The sequence below is a fragment of the Callorhinchus milii genome, unplaced genomic scaffold (genome assembly GCF_018977255.1).
Source record: "Callorhinchus milii isolate IMCB2004 unplaced genomic scaffold, IMCB_Cmil_1.0 Scaffold17, whole genome shotgun sequence".
Taxonomy (NCBI): Eukaryota; Metazoa; Chordata; class Chondrichthyes; order Chimaeriformes; family Callorhinchidae; genus Callorhinchus; species Callorhinchus milii.
In genome coordinates, this window is record NW_024704758.1 from 6,385,352 (window position 1) to 6,398,899 (window position 13,548).

At 42.8% G+C, this 13,548-nt stretch overlaps 1 protein-coding gene across 1 annotated transcript in view; it reads right to left on the minus strand.

Annotated features, from left to right (window-relative positions):
- Positions 1-3,990: 3,990 nt before the first annotated feature.
- LOC103175086 (ethanolamine kinase 2) overlaps positions 3,991-13,548 on the minus strand; it is a 121,092-nt gene continuing 111,534 nt past the window's right edge. The window contains exon 8 of the mRNA XM_042341432.1: positions 3,991-7,373. Within this exon, the coding sequence (XP_042197366.1) occupies positions 7,301-7,373 (73 nt within the window). The 3' untranslated portion in view covers positions 3,991-7,300. The remainder of the gene's footprint in view (positions 7,374-13,548) is intronic.

Below are 13,548 nucleotides of genomic sequence, written 5' to 3' on the forward strand. Positions count from 1 at the left end.
AGGTATCTGTTCTCACTTATCACAAATGCTGTTTTCATTTTAAGCGGGGGCTTATTCTACTGTTGGGGGGTGGGGTGGGGGATAGAGGGGGTGGGTTGTCAGTGTTGACGCATTCCCACTGTGCTCTGTGTCCGTCTGGTCTCCCCCCACCCAACCCCCAACACCGCCACCATCCCCTGAGCGTATGTGACCCTCAAGGTTATGAGGTGAAATTAAGAAAAAAAAACCTGTAGTTTATTAACAGCAAATTTCAGCAGGAATCTGGAGCGGAACAACACTGAGCCCACAGCAACGCATCCAGCCACAGGCAGAAACAGAATAACACCCCCCGCATCCCCGCCCCACCAGTCTTCATCTGTTTGTGTTACATCAGAGCGACCAACACAGGAGCATCACAATAATATAACTGCCTGTGGTGAAATAAAATTACACACACATGCTCACTTACATTCGCACAACAGCACACATGCCAATGCACACACATATACCACTGGCACTCATGCAGGCACGTACATACATATATATATATATATATACATTCACACGCACAAACACACACACGCATGCAGGCATGCAAACATGAACCCACATAACACCGTAAGTGTTTAGGCAATTTGCTTGTCAGGACATTAAAACTGCTGAATCAGAAAAAGAAATATTGGTCAATGATTACGAAACAAACAGTTGAGTCCCCAACACAAGAGCACACGATTCCAGGAAACATGACTGAGTCACAGAGTTAAATGTTTAACCGACGGCAGGAATTCCAGAGCAATAACCCTCTCGGAGGAGCAGCAGCCCCCACTGACTCATCCCTTCCATTACCAAGAGAAAGGCCTTGTCACAACACTGCCATTTCTTATTGGCACATCTCTCCAACCCACCCTTTCCTCTGACACATCTGCCCTGGGATAAGTGGATTGACGGATCATTACTTTGCAGTCTTCGCAAACAATAACCCAAATTGTGAGGCACGATCCTGGAATTAGTGGCGAGGCATTACAGGAAAAAAAATATTTAGAGCATCTTATCCAGTTAAAATGTCACCAAGCCACTTTGCAAGCAATTACTGTCAAGCGGTGTGATTTTTTTTGTAGGCAGAATAGAGGCAACCATCTCGTACACACATGGGAGCCCGCAAACAGTAACCAGGTGAATGGCCAATTTTGTCTGAAGGATAGCTGGCCAGGACGTACAATTGTCCACTTGAAACATTAATAATCCTTGCAATTTTTATAGCGCCTTATCATATTGTTGCAATGTCTCAAAGCGATTCACAGGATATACCATAAAGTGGAGTGACCGTATATTTTGGGGCGAAACACAGCAGCCAGTTGCGCACAGCAATGGCCCACAAACAGCCATTTGATGGATGGCACCTCCGACAATGCAACCCCCCCCCACACCAGCACTGCATTGGAGTGTCAGTTTATACTATGTGATCAGCTTAGACACACAAATTAACAGATGGGGCCTCAGTAAAGTCTTTTCTGAAGGACAGCATTTCTGACAGTCCAGGACCACCCCCCACCTCCCCACCACCACCACCACGTCCTGAATTGGAGAACTAGTGGGGACTGTGAAACGTCATTTGTTTGTTCATACCAGACGATCTTGTGGGTGTTGGTGGTGGTTGTCATGGGTCGTGGCTGTGGTGGGGAAGAGGGGTTGGGGGAGAGGCAGGAGGTGGGAAGCTTGTGCTCGGATATTTATTGTAGCCTCTTGCTCACCCTCGTGGCTGAACTTAACAGAAACTTGAATAAAATCGTGATTTACCATTTCAAAACCTTTTGATCTTCACTGCTAGCTTGTTTGAGAGAGAATCTCTTGGAAACAGCCTCAGAAATGGTGACCAGGCAATTCGCTTTACAGTATGTTCTGTGAAGAGCTTTGAGATGTCTCAACGACATGATAAGGCGCTATATCAAATGCAAGGATTATTAGTATTATTAACAACTGAGAATGATGCGTAAAATGGTTCCGGACTTAAATGGACTGTTATAATAAATATTTGTAGCAACAACTATCTGACACCAGAGCTCGGAGAGCAAATGCTGAGGATTATCATTCTCAGTTCGTTTTGATTGGCGTTTCAATGAAGTGTTAGTAATTACCCAATATTCTGATACACAGACTGCCCAGATGTCTGTCTCCACACAACAGAAAACTGATGGTAGTTTTATAAAGAAATTATTTACTGCTTTTTTTTTTGGGGGGGGGAGGGGTGGGAGGAATGAGGAGGAATCTGATTTGAAGCTGACTCACTCTCCAGGCACAATTTACTCTTTATTTTAAGACTGATTTTTGGGAGTAAATGTGCCTTTTGGTTCAAGGGAACTGTAAATCATTCTTACACAGCTCGGCACTTCAAACGCTTTGTAAAAGCTCTCAGCGCATCAGAGAAAATCCTGGAGTTCACGACTGTAATGCTTGTGCACATCCATTCATTAATACTTTAAAGGTTTATGTTGTCGTATTATTAAAATGCCTCTTAAGTTACAAGAGCCTTTCTACCCCATTTAAAATGTCTTTGTTAAGCCAGAAACATCATAAATAAAAGAAACCATCAGTACAGGAAAAAAATGCATATGTATATATATATTTATGATATATATACACACACCACACAGACACACACAGATAACTACATGTCTCCTGGCAGGCTTGGAGGTTCAGTTCTCAAAGCCGAGACTGGAGTTGGCTTCTCGACTGTTTTTTGGGGTTTGCTGAATTCAATGCAGTTGCCAGACTTATAACAACTGCCACTAAGTTTGTGGCATTGTTGTTTATAACAGATAATCATGCTATTTCTATCTCTCATGGTGGTGGGAGGGGAGGGGGAAGAGGGAAAGAGTGGGTGTTCTGATTTGTTGGTCATCGCCAGCAGTTCTCGGTGTGTGAAAAAAAGCACTGAAGGATCATCTCAGCAATAGACTGCTGACTGCCCTTACACCATTATTAATTATTAATAATCACTAATCCTCGCAATCATTTTTCAAACAACAACAACTTGTATTTACATAGCACCCTTCACACCAGGTAGTGTTTCAGAACACTGTGGGGCCGATGTGGAGTCAAGTTTAAGGATTTGTTCAGCAGAGGAGCTTGCTAAGTCTGCCTTCAAAATACACAGTGGTAATACTTTACAGTAAATCCTATGAAACACTTAGAGACGTCCTCCTGACATGAAAGGCCCTGTATTAAATCAAAAGAGCAGTATAAGTATTCTTGCAAGTGGAAGTTCTCTCTGTTAGTTATGAATTCGCTTTTCTCCTTTCTTATGATAACTTATTTAAAATCTTCAATGTGTGTAGGTTTTTGGAGTCATGTTTTCTAATTGACATAATTAGTGTTTGCGATTTAGATTTAATTACCATGTTTTTTTTGCAGATATTAATCATTAACATAATGATCAACTGCCCCAAGTTTTCTGAAGCCGAGACTTGCATCTTGTGAGTTAATGTGGAAAGCAGAGTGACTCATTATTCTAGTTTGCATATGCAAATTAAGCATAATTAATATATTATCTCTAATAGCGTCATGATTATACCCAAAATTCATAAAGATTTGCTCGAGTATTGGGAAAAAGTTTATCTCCTAGTTAATTATTCAAAGTATGTAAATTATGTCCAATTAGCTTAAATGATTAAAATGTTTGATGTCACCAAAGTCAGTGTTTGAAATGCAGTATGTGCATGGATGCAGTCAGTGTCCTCTTGACTATAATAAGTGGTACCTGCTCAACAGATTACACCATCTAATGTACTAAAGTAAAGTAAAAGCTTGTGTGTCAATCTGGCTCAGTTGGTAGCTTACAGTCTATCCTGACACTCCAATTAGGTGCTGGGGATGTGCTGTAAGTGCCATTCATTCCTTGGATCAGGTGTAAAACATTGACAAGTGTAACTCATTCACGTTACCTTCGTTCTCGCTCCTTCGCACAGAGAAAATGATAGTACAGGGCGTCCGAAAACAGTCAAAATCCACAAATAACATTTGAATTCCTATTTATTGATCGACAGAACAGAGAGCGATGAGGCAACACCTCAGTAAATCACTGTGCAAGTATTGTATTCAACCCATTTGGTATAACATTTGTACAGGTATTACCATATTCCAAGGCACTGAAAATGAGCATGTGAAACCTCAGTTGGCAGTCACAAACCAAATATCATTCTTATTTGGCTGACCAACTTTGGCCATCAACCCTTTACATGCAGGATACACAGTTGCACTTCATAAACTAGACAACTCGCACGATTTCTATGGCAGTCATTTGGTTACTAGATTAAGGCAATTTTATTCCTGTAAAATAAACCTTCAGCTGGAGTTGTGAGCATCTGAGCCATGAGATGCAGAATATGGAATTTGTGGCTGGAAACTGTGGTGGGAGCAGAAAGCATCAATGTATTTTTAAGAGGAAACTTGATGCACACAACAGGGAATAGAGGGGTGAAGGGCATGGACTGGCTGGGTAATTTCATATAAAAGTTTGGTGTGATTTCCTCCTTGACAAATAACTATTTTGTAACATTTACCAAACAGAAACAGAAAGTACATTTTAAGGTTTTACATGACATAGACACATAGAAATCACTTCACACAAGGTGTTCACTGCCTTCCAGACATGCAAAACCCCCACCCCTCACTGCTGGCAACAACGTGTAACAAAGGCAAAGAATGTCAAGCTCCAGTTTCTGGGTCAATTGCAGCACCACTGATGTTCAGGGTTCATTAAGAGGTTATTAAAATGTTTATTGAGAGAGCATTATTAAGAGGTTATAGCACTAAACAAAAAGCTCAGACAAAAGCAGTCAGAATTTGGGAACCAACCATGGACAGACAGGCCAGGCTGATTTCAGCGACAGACGAAAGCACAGCTCGTTCAATGGCAGAAGTCTTCTTGTCGTTAATCAATACCACAATGGTAAACGTTTCCACAGAAGTTTGGCACCTTTTAGAGATTCACAATTTGATCAAGTCCCATGAAGCATGTGCTGTCAATTTCCCCTTCTATCAGCGGTGTACATCAAATGGATGTCACCCATATCTCCAGGAGTAGCGCAAACCTCTTCCCTACACTAGGGCAATGCATCTAATCCCATCCCACTTCATCCCAGAACACTTGGGAAAGATAATTCTGTCTAGTCCTAAACCAAGCTCTAACCAAATGGCTCCTGAACATCCTACGCTACTTAAACAAGCCACACTGCGTTTCTCATCTGTAACTGCCTGTGCTTTCTGAAACGGAAAACGACAGCAAATACAAGAACCAAAAAAACAACTAGTTGTTGTCCAAGCTATAATTCTGTTAAAAATTTTTGCCAAGTGTTAGGACTATCGCATGGGCCGTTGTTTAAAAAGCAGGAATCATGTGAATGATTCCAAATAGCTATGTAACCAATGAGCGGAATTGAATTTGCTGGTAACAAACTACAGCAATGCACAAGGCACACACAATCAAAGCCTTGCAGTAGCAACTCAGAACTTTGGGAGGAACATCTACCCAGGTCTAGATTTACTATATTTACTTAACATTTCAAAGTGTCCAGAATTTGTCAAATTATTATATGCAGCCTTGATTTTGAAGCTTTTTTTTATCTGTTCTTTTAAACAAAAGGTGGACCGTGAATTAAGGCCCAGGTGGAAATTTTTCTCCCAATATGGATTGACGCCAACTAAGTTCAAAGCGAAGGTCAGACGCCTGCAATGCTACCTGGTCTTAGCCTGTAAGACCACAATTCTTATATATGCACAAGAACTGTCTTCCATTGTGACGGTTGCCATTGCTGAGAGACAGAGGAAGAAAGGGAAAACCCAACAAAGTGAGTGTTTAAAATGAGCAATACTAATAGAGCCAGGGGCAAGGTTTAGGGCAGTAACACTTTTGTGAGGAGCTTACAAAACACGACGAGCAACTAACTACAGAAATATCCACTCAAATGCATTGTTGAAGAAATTACTCGCAACGAAAGGAAACCCCACAGAAATATCCTCTGCCAACTCTCTCGCTCCCTCGACTTCTCTACTCAACTGAATCCAGCCAGGTTTGGGTCGGAGAGAATGCTGCTCGGTCTGACCTTAGTTTGTTCTCTAAACGCACTGATGAAAGCGATAGCTATCTATATAACAAAAACAAATTGAGCCACAAATAAAATCCTGCGCAGCGTTTAGACTCAACAGAGCTAAACGACCTTGTCCCGTTTGATGAGAAATGCCTGGCATTGTGTTCGCTTTGAGCTACCGCTTTGCGTGAGATAGAATCGGAAGAAACATAGGATAATTAAGAAAAGGTTACACAACGGAGGAATCAAAGCGTAATAGAAATCCTGCTGTCAGGTCAGAAAATAAACCCACGTCTAGACAGTCCTGAACTGCCCTTTATAGTAAATGAGCGTTCACCGATCGTGGCTCTTTCGGCATTCTGTTTTACCTTTTGGAATGAACAAGTCTGTGCTACAAATAAGACGTTTGGAAGCCTTCAGTTCGAAGGGGATAAAATGCAAAGCCCCGTTGCTGTAAATTGTCGGAGGGACGTTTCACCGTTTGAACATAAGGTGACATTTACCTTTAACAGCAGCATGCAAAGCTCCCTCGAAATGCCAATTGCACACATCAGAGACGCCACCGTGGGAGGTCAGGCTAAAAATCACAGACTTTGGGGTCTATAAAGACCCGACGAAAAGATTCTATTTTTAGCCATAAGGACCCCCTTTATCAAACATCCTTTCCTGCGTTGCTGTGTTTTTTTTTGCTTTTCTTTTCCACATGCGTGTATGATATGTATGGTATGATTACGTAACTGAGACGTTACTTTGAGACGTGATAAGGTGCTGGGACAGGTTAGGTTTCATTCAAAGTGGAAGGAAGACTAAAAAGTAACAAAAATAACACTTGAAGGTTGTAAATTTCAGCTCTGCCACGACTGAATGGTTATGGTCTAAACCCAAACTGTGATGCAACTGTGAGAAGACCGCCTCGCTAATCTAAGCTTAACTGAAACAAAACAACAACTTGCATTTATATAGCACCCCTCACACAGGGTAGTGTCCCAGAGGAAGCAGAGAGTTGCAAAGGGACAATTCCCGTGGTCCGTTAGTGCCAGATTCCATGTCTGTAAAGCAGCAAGCAACAGATGCATCGACAGTCCAGCCTCGAGCTCACCGCGTGGATCCCAACAAAAAGGGCAGCGACGAAACATGGGAAGCACCTCATTGACAGGATGGTCTCCGCCGCCAGCCTCCTCCGGCCGAGCAGGGTGGAGCTGAGCGGGGGCAGAGAATCCACCTGCCGTCCAGGGTCAATGAGGCAGCGTCAGGTCCCAGATCTCCTCCTTCCTTTTGAAGTACTGTCGGAAACGTACTGAGGCGTACCTGTGGTCAGTACAGAATTGGGTAACGTTAGCCCACACGGCGTGCTGCTTGCTGAGTTCCGAAGGCACGAACACAGCAGTTGCTTCACACCGTGCTTTGTCAGAGCTCCTGGTCAGAGTTATCTCGGAAGCTCGGAGCTAGAATCTCGGGAAGCGCTGCTGCTTTTTTGTTTTGACCCCGACGCAGATTATTGGATTTGCGAGCCCCGAGAGAGAACATGCAACGAGAAAATGCCATTCAGCCCAGCAAAGCCCATTCCTTGCACTTTGTCGAGCAAAACCAGCAGAATCTAGGAACGGGCAGGAAGCGGTCTTTCAATCTGTTTGTTAGGATGCTGGCAGATCTTGCTTTTAAAATCCATCCCCAAATCTCCATTGTCCCCATTGATTATCGCACACCTCACCCACCGCAGTATTCGAAAGCTCTTCTGAAACAAATACCCAGCCATTTGTTTCCTGAGAGGTTGAGAGGATGGTCCTGGCATCAGCCACGACAACCTCGGGAGAGGGTTGATGACCTCTGAGGAATCCTAGTTGCTCAATGCCTCTCAATTGTCATTTGCGTGCGATGATTTGTTGCATTTAAAAGTACGGTACCAGAAATTCCTGCGCTGAGCCTGCTAAAGGGGACAGTTTGGTGTTTCTGCACGTACACACAGCTGGCAGTGCAATCTGTCGTGTGCAGATCCGTCGTAAAATGACAAACTTTTTCTACGTGCTTATAATGTGATTTGTCACATCACTTTACACTATGGCCTGTAAAGCACTTTGGGACGTCCTCCTGACATGAAACGCCCGGTACCAAATGCAATGATTATTATTATTATTGCTGCTTTCACTTTCAACCATCGGTGTCTCCCTGAGTTAGGCTTTTGCGTGCGGTTCCTTCAGTGACCTGTCCACCTGTAGCTCGGCTCGACAACTCCTCAAAGCTCTTGTCGACACTCAGACATTGGCCAAGACCGACCGGCCCTCTTTAATTTAAACGCCAACGTTGATAAAAGCGGAATTCTCTGCTCTGAAATGTCCGACTATGGAACGCTTTGTTTCAAAATGTTAATATTTACCCAGTAGTTAATAGCTGGCTTGTTTCAAATCATAAGAATAATAGAGTATTCCCTTCCAACCCCATTCCCGCCCCACCCACACCTTTTTAGCAACTCTTTTGAGTTTGCCTCAGGTATTTTAGGTATGAAGAGTTTGGATAACTAAAGGACACGAGTCACGTCTTCAAATAGCAAGAACAAAGATGAAGGAAAAAAATGTTTCGGCGTCGCTGATTCAAACATGACTACAAAAGCTTTGCGCCTCATTGCTGCGGTGTCAACCCAAGGGATGGGTCACCTGTTGAGGGGCAGCCCTGCAATGTCAGGAGAGGTGACAATACCTCGAAGGCAAAGGGAACGGCACGTAAGAAAACTGAAGGCTTACCCGCAAAAGCACTTCAGTCTGGGTGACGGGTGAGAAAGTGGAAGCCAAGAGCTGCGGGTCTCAATGTTGCCATGAAAGATGCATGGTCTGGCTTCTACTCAAAAGAGTAATTTGTTGTGACATAGTGGGAACAGCAAGCCTGCAATTATAATAATAATAATCCTAGCATTTGATATAACGTTTTCCACGTCTTCTAGACATCTCAAGCGCTTCACAGAAAATACTGTAAAGTGAATTGACTGTATATTTGTGTGTGAAACGCGGCAGCCCACAGCAGTGTCCCACAAACAGTCGTGGATTAAAGTGATCGAGTTATTATTGTTTTTTTTCTTGAGGGATTATTATCAGGTGTGTGGAGTAAGGAAACTCGCCCAAGGTTTCGCCCTGCCAGGGATCGAACCCAGGTCTCTCGCTTGCGAGGTGAGAGCTCTAACCACTGAGCTACAGGACTCCACCCTCCACCATGTACCTGTGGACCATTTTGTCTTAAAATTAAGGATTTGTGGAAACATCGTTCATTGAGATAGTTTGAAAGTGCTTTGAAATGTCTCAACGATGTGATAAGGAATTACATCAAATGCAAGGATTATTATTAGCTGCTACATTTGCTTACAAAATATACAGTTATTACATCCTCCCAATGTCTCTAAATACTTCACAATAAAGGCGCTATATCATATGTAAATATTATTATTTATTATTATAGTTTAAATCACGCTTTAGAGGTAGTTTCTAAGTGTTTTTCAGTGATGGCCAGCACAAGCATCAAGATGAGCATGTACCAGACAAACAAACCAGGTAACTGAATGACCATGTGATGGACTCCTAGCCAAGAGCTGGGGCTTTGCAGAAATTTGTTATGATTTTATTGTTGAGACCGAAACAATTTGCAGTCTATTCACTTCTGGTAGAACATAATTTCAAAGATTAAGGTGGGATTAAGCAGAATCCTTGTGGTGAAAGGACAGATAAATCAGAGCAAAACGAGAGAGGGAGAGAGAAAATAAGTGACAGATCTACATTTAAAATCTCTCCGTGCCCAAGATATTGTCTTTAAATTCATCTGCAATAGGATGCCTGATAGTTACTATAAAACCAATCTGTCATCCTGTTTCCAAAGATACGTTGAGAGATCCCGTGTGTTTTTTCTCTCTCCGCAGTCTCTAAACTGTAGTTGACCAGCTTGTCTGGTTTATCTACAAGACCTTGGAACCAGGATGTTAATCGCAGAAAGCCTATCTGAACAGGTTGTGTGCTTTCTCTAAGCTACAAATACACAGTCACTGGACTCTGAAATTCTTTGAGACATCCTCCTGACATGAAAGGCATTAACTGTATATCAAATGCAGGCACCACAATGATCTTTGCTCCTATTCGCTTTCTCCTCACCTCCTATCCTTCAGTCTTTCTGTTCTCCCTACAGTCTGCAGGCTTCAAAAATACTAGGCATGGCTTTATCGTTCCTTACAGATTCATCCTGTCCCCTCTGATAATCACCTCAACCTCAGAGGTATACTCCACAATGGGCCTGGATCCTTCAGCTAGATATTTGGATTTTATTAATAATAATAATTATTCACGAATGGCTTGACAAAACCTCCTGCAAAAAATAGGTATCTTACCAAGCTCAAAGAAAATTAACATTGATTCATATGTAACATGGGAGCTTTATTAGTCTGGCTGACCATCACTGAAAACCACTTAGAAACTACCTTTACAGAGTGATTTAAATTATAACACAACAATAATAATCCTTGCATTTGATATAGCGCCTTAAAAGGAGAAAACTTTTTGGCCAATGTTAGCAATAATGACAGGAAGGGAGATGGTGAGTTATAGCCAGTAACATGAGCTCCTGCTTGTGCTGAGGAACAAAGAGAGTGACCTTTGCTTTGGAACTTTACGATGTTGGTTGCGTGAACTCTTCCCTCAAGGTTACCGCTATTCCAGCCCCATACAGACGTCCAATACCTGTTAGGTAATCACTTCCAGGTAGTCATTATTCCCCATTTAACCACTTCAGCGCTGATTTAAATTGTGCTTTAAAAATAATTTATTAGACCGCTGGAAGCTAAAGAGCCATCATTTGTAGGAAAGGTCCTTTTTTGCTGCTATATTGGCTGCCAATGTGGTGGACAGCACAGCCCTGCAAGCAATATTGATGGGCAAATAACAATGAAACAATTGCCTGCTGAGGTTACAAACCACAGGAGTGCTTGAATATCATGCTCATTAAAGTGAGGGATGCCATTGCTGGGAATTAAACCCTTTCCCAGTATTTCTTCCTGGACATAGTCAGGGAGATATTCTATCCGGCACTGGATTGACTCTATTTAATAATAATAAAAATAATAATAATAATATAGCGCCTTATTGTGTCGTCGAGAAGTCTCAAAACGCTTCACAGAATATACTGAAGTGAATTGACGTGTATTTTGTGAGCGAAACACAGCAGCCAATTGCCCACAGCAGTGTCCCACAAACAGTCATGGATTGAGTTACCAAATTATTATTTAAAACATTTTTTTTTGAAGGCATTATTACCTGGAAAGAGATCCTCCAATTCCTTCAATTTAGGTAGCTTTTCAAAGTGTGCAGACTTTGGCAAATAATAATAATAATAATGATAATCGTTGCCACGCAGCCTTTCACGTCAGGAGAATGTGTCAAAGTGCTTCACGGGATTTATTGTAAGGTGCAGTGACCGCGTGTTTTGTGGGCGAGCACAGGAGCTAATTTGGGCACAGTAACATCCCACAAACCAGCCATGCAAACAGTTGAATTTGGTCTTAACTCTGCAGTCCTTGAAAGAAACTTACAGAAAACCTTCAAAATTAAGGCCGGATTGAAGAATTTGCCAAATTCTGGACACTGTGAAATCTTACATCAATAGAGTGGACCTAGGCCCGGGTGGAATTTCTCCCCAGCTGTGAGGTCAGGTAAACTGTAGCTAAATCGATTCATCACCAAACATGGGTTGTGACAGCAAGAATCCTACTGAAAAACCATTAACTCCACTGGCATGGCCTGGAACAGGGCTACAAACACTCACTACAGTACAAGTGCTGTTTGTAATTTCACCAACGATTTACATCTGTATTGTGCTGTTCACGTCGGGACGATGTCTCAAAGTACTTCGCACAGCTCCAAGTTGGGGTGGCCGGGGGAGCTGAGTTGGGTGGGGGAGATGGGAGAGGAAGATGACCAAAAGGAGATGGGGAGGGGTGGAGGAACGAGACCGTAGAGGGATTGGAACGTAAGGGCGAGGATCCTGAATTCAGCGGATTCACTGCCTGAATGACGTTGGCAGCACAGAGTAGCTACCAGTTTTTGCCTATGTAACTTGCATTTCAAGTGAATTCTACAGTGTAAAGCACTTTGTGACATTTGTGTGTGTGTGAAAGGAGTTGTCTAAATGCTAGTTCTTATGATGGTTATTATTAAGGGCGAGTAAAGCGTTGTTTCTTTACAGCGTAATTCCTGTCGTTCAAATCAACCTTACCCTGAATTTTAAAGCGATGGCTGTGCTGTGCCGTCTTTTAACCTCACGGAGACCTGACCTGTCTTATTTTTGGTCAGAATCAAAAGCAAGTGGTGGAGCAAAATGTCCACATGCAGTAATAAAGCAATTCGTCAGAAGCTCATAAGTACCGCTGAGACTCGACCATGCGCACCCCCTGCTGAATTTGAGCTCCAGCCGATCAAATAATGCATGACAGGACATCCTAGTAGATTTTTCAATGAGCCATAATAGGGCGGCTGGAACTAAGCCTCAACTCGTTGTGGACCTGGTAACGTTCGGAAAGGTCGTATCTCGAGGCTTTGCTGTTCCAAACCCCCAGATCTGGCCTGAGTTAGGCCATCTCTACAGGGTGCCAATAAGAGCAGCACAGTTCACCCCCAGCAACTCTGGAATGGAGAGGTGAGCAAATTAAATCAGTCAGCATTCCTTTCCCTATCGCTTCCCCGGCTGGAATGCAGGAGGCTATCAGAGGCTCCTCTGGTTTTAGGCTTGAGAGTGCGTTGCCTTAAAATTTCAGATCACGCAGAATTCTAGCAGTAAGTTGGAACCCGGTTGTCAGTCGATTGGCTTTCACTTTTCACAGTCAATTCACTTTACGGTATATCCTGTGAGGCGCTTTGACACGTCTCAACTACATGATAAGACGCTCCATCAAATGCAAGGATTATTATTTTTTTAAATTTGGGGGAAAATCCCTTTAATTCATTCCCGATCTGGGAGCTGTGTGTTTTTTCCGCAGTTCAACGACTGAAAACTGGGACCCATAAGCCATCTCGTGGCCCGAGTGAGGTCAAGGTTGGAGCTTGTGATTCCGCAGACTCCAGAACAGGACAAGGTGGTGAAACTGGTGCTGCTTCTGCTACACTGGCCTCCAAACCCAATGCTGTTAAAAGGAGTCGAAGGAGGCAGATGACAAAAACCGGGTAGGATAAAAAAAGACAAAACCCACATCCCCCCACCGCCCCCTCTAAAAATGCTCAGATTTTAGTTGAAAAGTACGTGTATTGAGACAGCACAGAGCCACTTCAATGTCTTGGTGTTTGCTGGAGAGATTCTCTACCTTACAATAACGATAATGATCGACAAAACCAAAAAGTAACAAAGCACTTCAGCCCTTGCATTTGATACAGCTCGTTATCATGTAGTTGAGACGAGTCCAAAGCGCTTCACAGAATGTAAAGGGATTGACTGTGTGTTCTGTGGGCGAAACCTGTGTATTTTG